This window comes from Paralichthys olivaceus, chromosome 24 (genome assembly GCF_024713975.1).
Source record: "Paralichthys olivaceus isolate ysfri-2021 chromosome 24, ASM2471397v2, whole genome shotgun sequence".
In the NCBI taxonomy this organism is placed as follows: Eukaryota; Metazoa; Chordata; class Actinopteri; order Pleuronectiformes; family Paralichthyidae; genus Paralichthys; species Paralichthys olivaceus.
In genome coordinates, this window is record NC_091116.1 from 6,176,061 (window position 1) to 6,191,000 (window position 14,940).

Sequence of the window (14,940 nt, forward strand, 5' to 3'; positions counted from 1 at the left end):
TTGCTTTATCATTGTATGTCAATGCACTAGTACAGCCATACACCGATATGATTAGAATTCTTATTTGCATTAATAACTGAATAAAAACGTCCTTATTTGTCTTTGTATTTTCTCGCACATTGGTTTGAAAAGTTATAAAAGGTAGTTACAAATACTTACAGTTTTACTTTATGTCATGCAGTTGCTAGTTTACGGTACTTAAAGTCTTGTGATGATAATTTGTGGAAGAAGACTGATTCAAATTACTTTTTTATGGAATAACTGTGGTGGATCTTAAGTCCTTAGGTCCCCTGGACAAAGTACTTTTTAAGTGTCTGCAATCATGGCGGCATGAGGTTTGTGTCTCTGTGGGTCCAATATGTTAATATACTATGTAAGGGAAGGAAAACTCTAAGTTAATGGGGTCTGTAAAGGCAAACTAGCCAAGGACTCAGGACAATGTGGTTCTCAAAGCTTTTGACTAAAGAAAGTACTTGTGGCCACATGTCACAGTTTCTCTAATAAGTTTAAATCAGTCTTAGAAAGGGCCAATTGACATTTTGTCATTTTGGAAATTGAAGACCAAGTAAAATGTAAGAGTATCAAGAGCTTTTTAAGAACCTAATGAGGAGGGAATAATAAGAAATTTGAATAAGTTACACTTCCTTGTTATTATAAAATAAAACTAATTTTAAAGTGCGGTGGAAGCAGCGTTAAATGAAAGTTATGAAAGATGTACCTTAATGTATTCAAGACCTTGTATGAAATATTTTCACCTATTTATCAAATTATTAAATCTTTGAAGCCCCTTGGAAACCCTGTGCATACCTAGTTGCCACTAAACATTTTCAAACAGCAGTTGAATATATTGTTTTCAGTTCAGTCCTGAAGATAAATCATTTTCTAATTCTGATGTGACACCGGTTTGACCCTATTCTTGGGTCAACGTGACTCATGACTGAAGGAGCTCCAGCAGGTGGGCCGTCCTTTCTCTCCTGAGGATTAACTCGGGATATCTATTGAGCTGTGGGATCCATCGCGGCCTCCCCGTCTATCTTTAGTGAACCTCCGCCTGTGAATGGACAGCCTAACTTTATCTGGCTCACTGTCATCGAAGCTGCTGGGTATTTTTAGGTGGTGGCTTGCAGTGGCAGCAGCTGTGAAAGCATTTAACGCCACCCGCCCCCCATTCCGACTCCCTCTCACTCTTTAGCTGTTGGGACAATGACAGTGTCAGAGCTGACGCATAATCCAAGCACTTGACTGAAGGACTGTGGTCATTTCCCTCCCTGCCACCGGCACCCGAGCGCCACACGGACCGGACACCACAAAGACGTGATACCTGTGACTATGGACCTGGGATTGTGAATGGAAGATCTAAATTTCCTCCCTCGCTTTGACTCGGAGTGACCAGGAGCTGTGTCCACATACAACAAACCAAACTTGAGAGACTAGAACAAGAGCTTCAGCCAATATCCACTATTTCAACGGGTCAAAGAATAATTCCAAGAAGAGCCAAAGGTCACATGACTTAAGTGAAGCCTGCCTGAACGTTCTCAGGACTTTATTTTGAAGTAAACACCACAATAGAGACACTATGATTTAAGGAGGCTGACCCACAGCAGCGGTAAGTTCCTTAAATCAGTGAAATCAGTTCTTAAAAGCTGCATTATGTTTATTTCCTCACCGTACATATCACACTGCCTCAGACATTCAGGCAAACCGCTTAAAGAGTCAGTTCCATGTCTTTGCTGATGATGAGACGTAAGAAATACCTCATATGCTACACAGAGAGCTATTTTTATGAACCACACATGAGCACATGACTTTGCAAGAGGATGCACATCAGATGCAAAAGCCTGGTGCGTCATACAGAAGGGACAACAGCAACGCATAACATGAGCTGCTCGAATCATGGACTGTAATAAGTGTCAGAGGAGTTTGACTCCGAATAACAAATGGGTTGTTGCTAAACTTGAAGACATCACGACAACAATACACAGAAACGGGAAAAAGGAGAATCCAATGGGAAGGATTCAGTTTGTGAGTTCAGATGTGTCACTGCAGTTTGTGTGCTGTGGGACACATGGACTCCGGTGTCTTTTTTTGGACAGACTACTTTATAAATACACTCTTCAATGACTTACAGCACCAGCTGTGAGACAACCGAGTGGTTTGCATTTGCTCAAAACTCACTTTACTAAACAGCTAAAGATGTTTACGTCGGTTTAGCTTTGCTCACTACACTGAGTATTTTCAAAAGCTGGAACGTTTCAGGCCAGTCTTCCTCGAATTGAATCATATTAGCCACATTCCCGATCGTGAAATGATTAAATATAAAGCACAGTCCAGATATTTATTTGATTTCTTCAGGTTTGGGTCAGTTGTAAACATAAATGTAAAATGTGTGTAAACCAAAAAGATGAAGGAAAAATGTTGAAAGTGTTTTGCCATCTAAAAGATCCACAAAAGTTTCATATTTCTCTCTGAAACACAGATTTTCTCTTTCTCGCAGCTGCTTCATCACGGACAAGCTGATCTTTCCCCGGAAACCCCATCACAAAATACACTTCTGTACTCACACCAGAAACAAGGAGATATTATCATGGATATTTTTGGAGGTGCTCCTCGTGTTTTGGGCTACCCACGCCCTGTGGTCGCACAGTGTGGCACGGATACCACGCTGAGGTGCCAGATCGGAGGAGACCCTCGTCCTGACGTGATCTGGGAGCGTAAAAATGTCCAGATCTTGTCTGAGGGACGCTACAAGCTCGCAGAAGAGGGAAAAGCTTACCTGCTGACCATTACTGGAGTGACCCAGCAGGATGCTGGCCAGTACATATGCAAGGCTAGAAATAGCATAGGTGAAACGTACGCAGCAGCTTCCCTCAAAGTGGAAGGAGAGGCACAGCAGCAGGAAGGAGGGCAGAGGCAGCTAGAGGTCAATGGAGGACACCTGAATGGCTACTGTGAAGTGCAAAATGGTGAACACAGGGCAGAAAATGGAGCTGAGATAAATGGAGAACATAAGTGTAATGGAAAGTTTAGTGAAAAGCGAGAAGAAGCTGATTTAATATCTGATGATAAGCCTCGATTCCTCATCAAGCCCCTCTCTCTGCGCGTGGACAGAGGAGAAGATGCTGCCTTCTCTTGCAAAATCTGGGGCACTCCCGTACCAGAGGTGACGTGGGAGAAAGATGGGAAGAAGCTGCACGACATCTTCGAAAGTTCACACTTCAGCGTGAGCAACCAGGACGGTGGCTGGTTCCAGCTCAAGATCTACAGGACGCGCATGCCAGACAAAGGCGTTTACACCTGCAAGGCCATCAACTGCCACGGCGAGGCCTTGGCCGGTGCCGTCCTCCTTGTGGAGCCCGTACCGGAGCGGGAGGAGAGCAAAAAGTCCTCAAGTGGTCACACTAACAGCCAGTGGTCGCCAAAGCACAGAGGTGGGCGACTCAGCTTGTCTAGGCTCAAAGAGGAGGCCCCCGTCAACCCGTCTGCAGTCAAGAAGTTCGCAGTGGCCGAGGGGAAACACGCCAAATTCCGGTGCTTCGTGACTGGGAAGCCGAAACCCGAGATCCTCTGGAAGAAAAACGGGGTTCCCCTTGAGCCCGGGAGGCGTCACCTGATATTTGAGGACAGGGAGGGGTACTACACGCTGAAGGTCCTGTACTGCAAAGAGCAGGACACAGGGCTTTACATCTGTGCAGCATCGAACGCTCTGGGAAACACCCTCAGTGCTGTTCACCTGTCTGTCAAAGGTAAGAGAGACTTCGACAAGCACAAACCTGCTTTTAATGCCGGATGTCTGAATGTTACTTTATTGTTAAAATGGATTATATCAGCGTCCACAATACAAACAGATTGGTGGATGGATGGAAAACCGATGCACAAGACCAAGTAACACAACATATTTCAAGAGATTCTGCACCAGCGTCACTCGTAAACCTTTTACAATAATAACCAATGGTTATAAAGAAGCGTCATGTGTCACTCACGCTTTTGTTTGGATGATTGCTTCCCCTGCATTGTTGAAATATACGGCATCGCCCCTTTAAGTAGTTAATCATTTTGTCCTGATCCCTTCGTAATGGGCAGATAATTCTCAGGGTCACACATCGCACTGTGCCAGCTGCCTCTATCACAAGCTTAGGGTCAACGTGTCAGTCTTTAATATACGGATAATACAGGGTGGCGTTACAGCAACTGAGAATCGCTTTGTAATTGTTAAGCAGAGACATGAGAAACGCAAGCAAACTGAGGAAGTTGAAATAAATGGGAATAGTTATACGTCAAAATTACAGATGATTTATCTCATTTAATACATAAATATCAAAACAATGTAATTAGCTTGATAGAAAACTGTTATTTTAAATTACGAGTTTGGACATCTAGCTAGAAATGAGCTATTAACTACTATCGTTAAAGATCCAGTGTGTAAGATTTAGATGAAAGGGATCTATTGGCAGAAATAAAATAATCCAAGTGAGGTTTTCACCAGCGTTTCATCTAAATTGTACAAATTTTTGTTTTCTTTACCCTGGAATAGACCCTTTATATTAAAATGCTTTGTATTTAAGTTGTAGTTTGTTGTGTATCAAAAAATACAAAATCTTCCATCATTACCGTTTTCCCTTGTTCTCCAGGCCACGCTGTTCGCTTCAGGCGTTCATTAAAAGACGTGGAGGTGAGGGAGCGGGACGTTGCCGTGCTGGAGTGCGAGATGCCCGACGAGTCGCTCCCTGCCGCCTGGTACCTGGAGGACCAGAGGCTGATGCCCAGCAGTAAATACGGGATGGAGCAGAAAGGAACCAGAAGAAGACTCACCATCCATGACATCGGGACAGATGATGACGGCGTGTATCTGTGTGAGAGGCCTGATGGAGCAAAGAGCATCGCAGAGCTGTCAGTTAAAGGTACGATGAGCCCAGTGTAGAAATACAGTATTTAGTATGAGTAAAAAGTAAATTATTATGTGCAATGCTTTTACACTATACTCATAATAATTAGTAAGAGAAAAAAGTGTCAGTTTGATGTAAACATGTGCATCTACAGTGGAGAGGAAATGAAATAAAATAAATTAAATTTTGTCTGCTCACAGGTACTATTGTTCGTAAACTTCCTCGGAAGATGGAGGTCCTCGAGGGCGAGAATGCAGCGTTCTGCGTGGAGGTGGAGGACGACGAGTTGGAGGTCCACTGGTTCAAAGACGGCCTGAAGCTGCATGAGACACACCAGACGATCCTCAAGACTTTCGGCAAAACGCACATTCTGGTCTTCGTCAACGTGGCCCACCATGACTCAGGGGTGGTGACGTTTGTCACAGGGAGATCCAAGACATCGTCACGCCTCAAAGTCAAAGGTACTTGTAGGAAACAACAATTCCTTTGCCTCATGGTTTTCTGGTTCATCAAATATTGTTTTCATTTCATTCTCGTAGACAGCTAGAATTGCCATACTGCATTTTACAGCTGTAGAACTTACAGAAATAGAAAAAGAGTGATATCCTATGTGACTTTTAGTCGACTGGTCCTTGCCAATGACTCTTGGTAAATTTTTGAATTTACAAAACAAAGTTAGAAGGATGGTATTTAGCCTGCTGACCTTTGGGGTCAATTTTTTATCCAGTTTTGAGACCTGATGTGTAAAAGAAACCAAAACTAGAATGAAACACAGTAAATCTAACGCCCAAACTTTCTCTGACATTCAATCAAGTCACACTCATGGATATCAATCACCTAAAATATGCCAGATTTTTTCATCAAGATCTCAAAGACTTGGTTTCACTTTTTGAACGTCTAGATTATGAACTTTAGTTCTTAAAATCTGAAGCTAGACTTAAAGAGATTCCCTCATGGCCTGTCATCATCCTCCTCTCTGTCCTTTAGCCTCCAGACACTGTCCTCCTATCGGCCCTGGGAGCGTCAAGATGGATGTAGATCGACCCAACAGCGCCCTTCTCTCCTGGGTTCCTTCCCCCAACAGCCAGACGTCCACCCGCTCCATCTTCGTGCTGGAGAGACAAGAGGTGGGCTCCCAGGAGTGGCAGAAGTGCTTCACCTCGGAGAGCGCCACCTCAGCTGAGGTCGCCGGTGACAGCGTGCCGTGTGAGGGCGACTACCGCTTCCGCGTCTGTTGCATTAACAAGTACGGGCGGAGTGGTCACGTGGAGTTTCCCAAAGTCGTCCATCTGGGTGAGGGAGCATGCGTTATTGTGTGTGTTGATGTTAACCTGAAGAGCATAAAGAGCCTGATCAATGCACAGTATCACTGAGTGGAACTTATTGGCTCATAGTATTTCCATGTTTTTGTTTCTTTGACAAAGCACAGGAAAGGGAAAAAAAAACCACATAATTCTTATCAACTTTTTCCGTTTCCTCTTTTTCCATTTTCCTTAGTGCCTGGGCCCAAAATTCACAGTCACCTCCAGAGCTGTGAGGTTGTAGAGGGAGAAGACGCTCGCTTCTCCATCGAACTGTCTGCCTCCATGGTTGGAACCTGGTTTCTGAACAGCGCCCAACTGCAGCACGGCGGACGGTACTCGATACAACAGTCCCAAACACAGCACTCGTTGGTTATCCATGACACTCACACGACAGAGGACACAGCAGAGGTCACGTTCATAGCCAACGGAGTCCGCGATTCAGCTGTGCTTAATGTTAAACGTACGTGTTAAAATCTGTTCATCTTGCCAAATAGTGGAATAATGATTTTGAGTATGTTTAATGTATATTTTCACTTCTTTGCAGCTGCTGTGATCAAATTCACCCCTCTGTCAGAATCAGACAGCAGTAAGACAGTAGAGACAGGTGACGCTATTGTTCTCTACTGTGAGGTCTCCCACCCCTTTGCGAAGGTATCCTGGTTTAAAGATGGCGAGGAGCTCCAGGCGACCGACAGCCTCACCATCCAATCAGATGGGAACATGAGAAGGGTTGTGATCCAATCGGCTGACGCGTGTCACTCTGGAGTTTACACATGTGAGACTTCAGGGGACGTCATCAAATTCAATGTGGACGTTGCAGGTAAAAGACACTGGAATAACAAGTTGACACTTCTAGTACCTCAGGTTTCAGCTGTTGACGTCCTTCCCTCGCTGCTCCTGTCTGTCCAGGTCCTCCTGTAGAGTTTGGTCCGGTCCCACAGGAGGAGCTCCATAAGAGCAGCATGGAGCTGGACCCTGTGGTGCTGCTCTGCCACGTCTCCAGGGAGGATGCAGATGTCAAGTGGTAAAGTGCTGCAAGAGACATGGCGAAGAAATATTTCAAATATAGCTTTGAATGATTCTGTTTTTTTATGTTTGCATTCAGAGGCTTTACACAAATGACATCACAGGGATCAAAATATGAATTCCTTATTCATCAAACACTGATTTGGTTCAAATCTGAGTTTAACGTGTTTTGGTTCATTTGTGGCTCTGCTGCTTTTTACTGTTTGTGCATAATCCACCCATTATAATGCACTTAAGTGTCAGAAGAAATTAGAAAAAAAAAAATTAGAAAATTTGACTAAATCACAGTATTAACTCTTTACATTTGTTTCCATGAAGTCTGTAATTTGACCCAATGGTTTTTGTTAAATCTGTGTCCCAGGTATAAGGATGGCCATGAGATCCTGCCCAGTGACAACATCACTCTGCAGGCAGAAGGAACGGTGAGGAGGTTAATAATCCGCTCTGCAGACTCCTCAGACGCTGGCAGCTACACCTGCCAGGCAGGAAACAAGAGCATGGAGTTCACCGTCAATGTCAGAGGTACTGGGACATGTCTGACTCCTGTAGAAGATGCTTGAAACAAAGATCCATTCCTGAAATTAAGATGAGACTTAAAATGTTAGCTGTAATGCAAACATGAACTGACCTAAAGATGCTTCACAGAGCCTCCGGTGATGATTGTGGAACCTAAGGATGACGTTGTGATGGAAAGCTACATCTCAGAGGAGATCCACCTGCAGTGTGAACTGTCCCGTTCTGGCGGTAAGGTGCAGTGGTTCAAGGACGGCCAGGAGGTGGAGGCGAGCAACCACATCCAGCTGCTCTCTGAGGGTCCGTACAGGAGGCTGACCGTCCTCTGTGGGTCAGTAGAAGATGGAGGAGAGTACGTGTGCAAAACAGACGGAGACTCTGTTTTCTTTCAGCTTACTGTCACAGGTTTGTTTGCACTCACTTCTGCGATATTCACGTTTGTGAGATTAAAAGGTCAAAAAAGTTTCTCTTATTTTTCTCCCTGTTCAGAGCCGCCCGTCCGAATTGTCTTACCAACTCAACCAGAGCTGGAACTGAGCCATTTGGCCCCCGAGAGGCTGGAGCTCAGCTGTGAGATCTCGCAGTCAGATGCCCCTGTCCGGTGGTACAGAGACGGACTAGAGGTAGACGAGGGCCCTAACTTGATCCTTGAGGTGGACGGGGCACAACGCCGGCTTGTTATACCCATGACCACAGTGGAGGACACAGGGGAGTACATATGTGACACTGAAGACGACTCTGTGGTGTTCCTAGTTACTATTACAGGTAAGAATGAGGACATAAAGTTGATTATATAGCAAATTAAACAGAATGTATAGAATTTCAATAGCATTTGTATCATTTATGTGTCTTTCCTCTTTTATTAAGAGTCACTCGTGACACTCACTCGTCCCGAGAACACACCTGACACACTGGAGAGTTCTGCTGGTAAACCCATTGTGATGGAGATCAACGTGTCCCGGCCAAATGCAGACGTCAGGTGGTGGCTGGATGGCAAAGAAATAGAGGAGAGCAATAACGTCACCATCACAGAGGACGGGCTTGTCCGTCGACTGACCATCCACGCTCCGACCCCGAAGGATTCTGGAAAATACACCTGCAACGCTGTTGATGATGAAATTGATTTCCACGTCAAAGTTTCAGGTAAGAGGCAAACGATTAATTCAGAGATGATGCAGAGCACATAACTTGAAAAAAAACAAACAAACATATTCAGTGTCACTATTTAATTCTGCATCCTCAGAGCCTCCGGTGATGATCTTAAGAAAATCAGAGATAAAGACAAATCTAAAATCCCTGATTTCTGACGACATTGTGCTGGAGTGTGAACTCTCCAGAGCCAACGCTGTCGCCAAATGGTACAAGGACAACTGTCGGATTGAGGGCGATGAAAGGTACTGTGAAGAAGAAGAAGGTGCTTTCCGCTCGCTGGTCATCCTCAACGCTGAGCTCAGAGACTGCGGAGAGTACTTCCTGGATGTTGGAGATGACAACATCACCTTCCAGGTTACAGTAGAAGGTAAAATCCCTTTAGAAGATTTTATTGTTGATAAGAAACAAAAATTCTCACTTGAATCACCTGTCTTCCTCCTCGTAGAGCCTCCAGTGGCCATTATCGGAAATTCAATTGACCCTGACTTCCAGGAGATGGTGGCAGGGGATGATCTGATCCTGGCCTGTGAGGTGTCCCGGGCCAATGCCCCCGTCCAGTGGTACTGCAACGACAAGCTGCTCACCTCTGACCCGCGCACTTACATCGAGAGCTACGGGACTCTGAGGAAAATCATCATCTCAAATGTGCAGCCCTCAGATTCTGGAAAGTACGTGTGCGACGCCGTGGGTGACAAGATGATCAGTGTCATCAGGATTCAAGGTACAGACGCAGGGTGTAGGGTCTCAAGCGTCCCTGAATAATCAGATTAAATAAGTCACGTCATATTCTTTTCTCTTTTTACGTTAAAGAACCTCCGGTAACGTTCGTGAACAAGGAGGATGACATTGTCGTGACGTCTTACGAAGCAGAGAGCGTGACCTTGACGAGTTACGTGTCCAAGGAAAGTGCTCAAGTGCGTTGGATGAAAGACTGGACGCTTGTTGAAGGCGAACGCTTCCGAGCACTCGTGGAGGGCCACAAACGCACCCTCACCATTGAGCCTCTGAGGCGCTCTGATGCGGGAGAGTACACATGTGACGTCAACACGGATCAGATCAACTTCAGCCTGCTGGTCAAAGGTTCAAATTTCAGTTTCTTTTTGTCACTGGACATCGAACACTTCCGAGTGGATTGAAAAGTAATATATATTTTGCTGCGTTGCAGAAATGAGAATCAGGTTTGTGAGGCCACTGCAGGACACCGTGGCTCACGCTGATGGAATGGTGACCCTTCGCTGTGAGGTGTGCAAGCCAAAAGCAGACGTGCAGTGGCTAAAGAATGGCGTGGAGGTGGTTCCGAGCAGGAGGTTCTCCATTCGGGCGGACGGCGTCGAGCGAAGCTTGACCATCCATAGATTAACCAGAGAGGATGCTGGGGAGTACATCTGTGAGTCCAGAGATGACCGGACCACGGCGTCGCTCAGAGTAGAGAGTGAGTATGACCAGACTCAAATTTTCCGTCTTTTCTTATGTATAGTAGCAGTTTGATGAACTTTCTTGCATCTCTTCAGTGCCTCGTGTGGTGGAGTTCCTCACAGAGCTCCACAACACCACCGTGCTGGAAGGAGAAGATGCCACTTTCAAGTGCGTGGTTTCCCCAGAGGATGTCCAGTTGCTGTGGCTCATGGACAACGAGACGATAACACTGGGCGATCGTTTCCAGGCGACCCAGAATGGCCTTTGCCACACCTTGGTGATTAAGAAGTGCCAGATATTGGACTGTTCAAGGATTTCAGCAGAGGCTGAGGGACAATTGAGCAAAGCCAGCCTCAAAGTTCAGGGTAGGAGGATAAAATGAGCAGAAAAGAGAAAATGGTTAGGAGAGTGATCAGCAGCTCATCATAACTTATCATCTCTGTCTCTCGTCTTTATCTTCAGAGGCTCAGGTCATGTTTACGAAGAGAATGGAGGCTGTCATGGCAGAAGAGCTTGGCGACGCCACCTTGGAAACGGAGATCAGCCTGGAGACGGGCGAGGTTCAGTGGATGAGGCAGGGGGTGGTCATACAGCCCGGTCCTCGACACACGCTCGCCCAGAACGGCTGCAAACGCAGTCTGACCATCTGCAACCTGAATCTGTCGGACCGGGGAACCTACCGCTGCGAGACCCTACATGACCGCACACAGGTCAAGCTCAATGTGGAACGTAAGTGGAGTGAGAAGAAGCTGAGGCCACTTTGTAACTGACATCTCATCTGACACAGACTGAGTTCTGGGCAGCGGAACAGTACATGTTGTATTATGCTATTCACACTATGTCACGCACAAGGAGATACTAGGAAGAGCAGGACCTCTATGTGTGAAAAGGTTTTTTTAAACAGGGCCATGCTGTTATACAATAGTGCACTGAATGACACCATGGAGCTACTGTAGGAGTTGTTTTTGTAATGTGATAAACTGAGCCGGGTCTATATTTGAAGCACTCTTTGTTGTCCTTGAATCACAGCATTCGTTCAATGTGAAACAGATGCATCCTCTAGATTTCTTTTCTCCCTGCAATCCAGTTGCTATGCTTAAATCCTGATATCAGTATATAACTCTGTATTTACACTCCACTTGCTGCACTACTCTTCCTCATCTCTTCCAATCCAGCTCGTAAAATCGTCATCCGCAAAGTCCTAGCTGACCAAGAGACCTTTGAACGAGAGACCGCCTCCTTCGAGGTGGAGCTCTCCCACACGGACGTGGAGGGCATTTGGCAGAAGGACGGCATTCGCGTGAAACCAAACAACCAGTGGCGCGTGAGCACCAATGGGCTCGTCCACAGCCTCACCCTGTCCAACCTCACCCTGGAGGACACGGGCACCATCGCTTTCTCTGCTGAGGGGGTGCGCACCACTGCCAGGCTCACAATCAAAGGTATGGACAGAGTCAAATAACCATGACTGACTGAGGAAAGTCTTCATTTGTTGATTCACTGAATGATTGAGTTGACTGACCGCATTGACAGAGACGCCGGTGTCTATCATGAGAGCGCTGGCTGATGTCCGTGTGGAGGAGGAATTTCCTGCCACTCTCGAGTGTGAATTGTCCCGGCCAAACGTTGAAGTCCGATGGCTCAAGGTAACACAAACCCACAAATCTTGTCATTGCACTTGGACATATTTTGGCTGATTGTACAAAAAAAGTATAAGGTTTGAGACTCACAAGGAATATCTTTATCTTTCTTGTCCTGTGCATCAGAACGGGGCAGAGCTGAAGCCAGGGAAGAACTGTCGGATCTATCCGATGGGTCGGAAGCGGTTCTGTCAGATCTTGCAGTGCTCCTGCGCTGACTCTGGCACCTACACGTGTGATACGGGGGAAATTAATACTTCCTGTTCACTGGAGGTTTATGGTAACTGCCTGAGCAGATATTACCACAGCACACATCCCTTTAAAACATTGATGTTCATGATGAGTTGTGAAGCCAGTAATTTACCTGTAGCTGAGTGTGCTCTGGCTCCATCTAGTGGTTAAAAGGAGATGATTCTTGACATCTTTCTGTATCCCTGATGTAAATCTTAGAGCATAAGTTGGAAATAGTGCAGGACCTGGAGGATATTTACATCCAGGAGGACCAGAATGCCGTCTTCATGTGCGAGGTTTCTCTGGAGGACGTGACGGGAGAGTGGTACAAGGACAGCCACAAGATCCGGCCCACCAGCACCATCAAGATCCGCACTGAAGGTCAGGAACTGATTGATTGTTATTCTGATAAAACACGAGAAACAATACCCACAATAAATTAGCACAGATTGCAATTGACTGGGAAACATGTGTGTGTGTGTGCATATGATGTGAGGGAGAAGTGTGGAGTCTCTGAGATTTGTCTAAACCTTTTTATTTTCTCTTTAAAACTGGAATAATGGAAGTTATTGTTTTCGTTCTATGGACATTTTGAGATTGGTGGGATTGAACTGGGAAAGAAAGCTTTTAGGGTTTTTCGGAATAATTTACAGACTCATTTTCAGCTTCAAAACATAGTAATATTAAACAAGTCCAGATTGTCTTTGTGCAAGTGTTTTATATGAAGTTTTGTGGCTCTTAATTTATGTGTTAATCTAACTGTTAATTTTGACACTGAGATGCTACTATTTATATACTACTATTTTTATACTACTTGATTACTGAGCATCCTTCCTGTGAAATAAATAAATAAATAAAATGAAACGAAATAATTATTATATTTATCTTGTTACAGTTTTCATACCGATCAATTAAATACAGATTTCTTATTGATTATAATCACTGTTGTTCCACTTTGTTCAAACCAATAAAGTTTGTAAGTAAAAAGTAAAAAAACGAATCTCTAGGAGGACCTCTAGTGGTCAGACAGGGGACTGCGGGGCCTCGTGGCAAACTTAAAAAAGATAAAGAGCTTGTTAAAAGGTGACAAATTAAATTAAAAGACAAAAGAGGAAACTTTGATTTACCTTCTACAGAGCTGTTGTTATTTTTCCTCCGTCAGGGACCAAACACTTCCTGTTGATGTGCAACGTCACAGCTGAAGATGTGGGTGAAATCCGGTTCGCAGCCAGAGACGTTGAATCCACAGCTTATCTTGAAGTGGAAGGCAAGATGTGTTTCATTTATGTTATTATAGTTGTTAGCAATTTAATACAAATGTAAATTTAAAAAAAACAAAAAAACAAATGTCTGCCCCCGTTATGTGTCTGCAGAACTTCCGGTGTCCATCGTCAAACCCCTGCGAGATCGCACGGCGCTGGAGAAACATCGCGTGATCTTGGACTGCACCTTGTCGTCGCCCCGCTGCGGGGTCTCCTGGTTCAGGGGCCGGGAGGAGCTGGTGTCCGGGGGCCGGGTGGAGGTCGTGGCGGACGGCTGCTACCACAAGCTGGTGATCCAGCAGGTGGTCGTGGAGGACGAGGGCACCTACAGCATCCAGGTCGGGGAGCACACGTCCGAAGCCAAACTGATGGTGGAAGGTGAGACCGGCCCGGATGAGGGATCATGTGCAAATGTGAAATAAGTAGAGCAAGTAGCTGAGAAAACATATAACATGCTACTCCTGTGGTGTCATCTGCATTTACCCATTAGAAAGAAAATAATCGACCTTCACTTTCAAATTTAAAATCAAATACACCCTTAAAGCAAAAGAGAAAAATCTGCAATGAAGAACGATTGGATGAGACAAGCATGACCCACCAAAACTTTTTTCTGTTTGAGAACAGTTCCAGAACAAATGTGAGTCATCTGAACTGTTGTGAAAGGAACAGCTGGATTCAACATCTGGTTTCTATCTTGTCAGGAAAGATCTTACAGGGTAGAACCTTTAACAGACTTTACATCTTGAAAAAGCAATTTAACACACGAGAGGAAATAAACAAAGCATCAAGTGTCTCCTTTACGTTCATGGTTTGTATAAAATGCTTTTCTGACGATGTTCCCTCACACAATGGTTAACAGTTGTTTCCCTCCATGCCGCTGCAGCTCAGGCACTCGTGATGGTCAAAGAGCTGGAGGACGTGGAGGTGACTGAACCTGAGCCGGCGTCTTTCCAGTGCGAGGTGTCTGTGGCCATAAACAAGCCCCCCATTTGGACTCTGAACGGGGCACCCCTCCACCCGGGCCCCGGCGTCCGGCTGGAAAACCACGGGACGGTTCACAAACTCACCCTGAGGAACACCAGCGCGGACATGAGCGGGACAGTCAAGTTCACCATGGGCAAGGCCAAGAGCAGCGCCGCGCTCAGCGTCGTGGAGGAGTAGAGGAACGAGAAGGAGAAAAGAAAGTGACTCAGAAAGAAAGTGAAGGAACTCTATGCAAAAATGGAAAATGCTTATGTCCCCTTGAACTTTTTTCAAATGCATTTGTTGTGATTGGATGGCCTGCACTTTCCTTTCCAATTTCAAATTCGAGATATTCACTGAAGCTGGACTGGGACTGAACTAAGCATTTTGAACATGAGGCATGTTTCTTCAGTCCAGTTATTCCTTTTTTTACAGTGTAGATGATATTTATTTTCCTAGTTGACCTTACTTCTTCGTATTGTGATGAAAACCCCTCAAAATAAAATATAAAGCAAAATGTTTTCTGACTAAGGATGACTCCATGATATTC

At 45.2% G+C, this 14,940-nt stretch overlaps 1 protein-coding gene and 1 long non-coding RNA gene across 2 annotated transcripts; one reads left to right on the forward strand and one right to left on the reverse strand.

Annotated features, from left to right (window-relative positions):
* The first annotated feature begins 1,178 nt into the window (after positions 1–1,178).
* obsl1a (obscurin like cytoskeletal adaptor 1a) lies at positions 1,179–14,911 on the forward strand. The gene is made up of 25 exons (XM_020104080.2): positions 1,179–1,606; positions 2,495–3,743; positions 4,629–4,898; positions 5,084–5,344; positions 5,871–6,176; positions 6,381–6,647; positions 6,732–7,007; positions 7,097–7,211; positions 7,575–7,735; positions 7,859–8,131; positions 8,216–8,491; positions 8,594–8,869; positions 8,970–9,245; positions 9,324–9,599; positions 9,689–9,958; positions 10,044–10,310; positions 10,390–10,659; positions 10,757–11,023; positions 11,470–11,736; positions 11,828–11,940; positions 12,061–12,214; positions 12,385–12,546; positions 13,328–13,432; positions 13,539–13,805; positions 14,311–14,911. Exons 2-25 carry the CDS (start codon positions 2,585–2,587, stop codon positions 14,586–14,588), a joined length of 6,612 nt encoding a protein of 2,203 aa, XP_019959639.2. The 5' UTR covers positions 1,179–1,606; positions 2,495–2,584; the 3' UTR covers positions 14,589–14,911.
* Positions 6,026–13,443, reverse strand: LOC109640214 (uncharacterized). Its single transcript, XR_011240336.1, has 5 exons — positions 13,293–13,443; positions 12,299–12,570; positions 12,025–12,161; positions 7,047–7,219; positions 6,026–6,214 (listed from the first exon to the last, which is right to left on the reverse strand). It is a non-coding gene; the product is annotated as an uncharacterized lncRNA (long non-coding RNA).
* Positions 14,912–14,940: the final 29 nt, after the last annotated feature.

Coding starts and splice junctions, on each gene's coding strand:
- obsl1a (XM_020104080.2), top strand. CDS start 2,585: ATGGATATTTTTGGAGGTGCTCCTCGTGTTTTGGGCTACCCACGCCCT. Junction 6,648..6,731: donor AGCTGTGCTTAATGTTAAAC/GTACGTGTTAAA, acceptor ACTTCTTTGCAG/CTGCTGTGATCAAATTCACC. Junction 13,806..14,310: donor AGCCAAACTGATGGTGGAAG/GTGAGACCGGCC, acceptor ATGCCGCTGCAG/CTCAGGCACTCGTGATGGTC.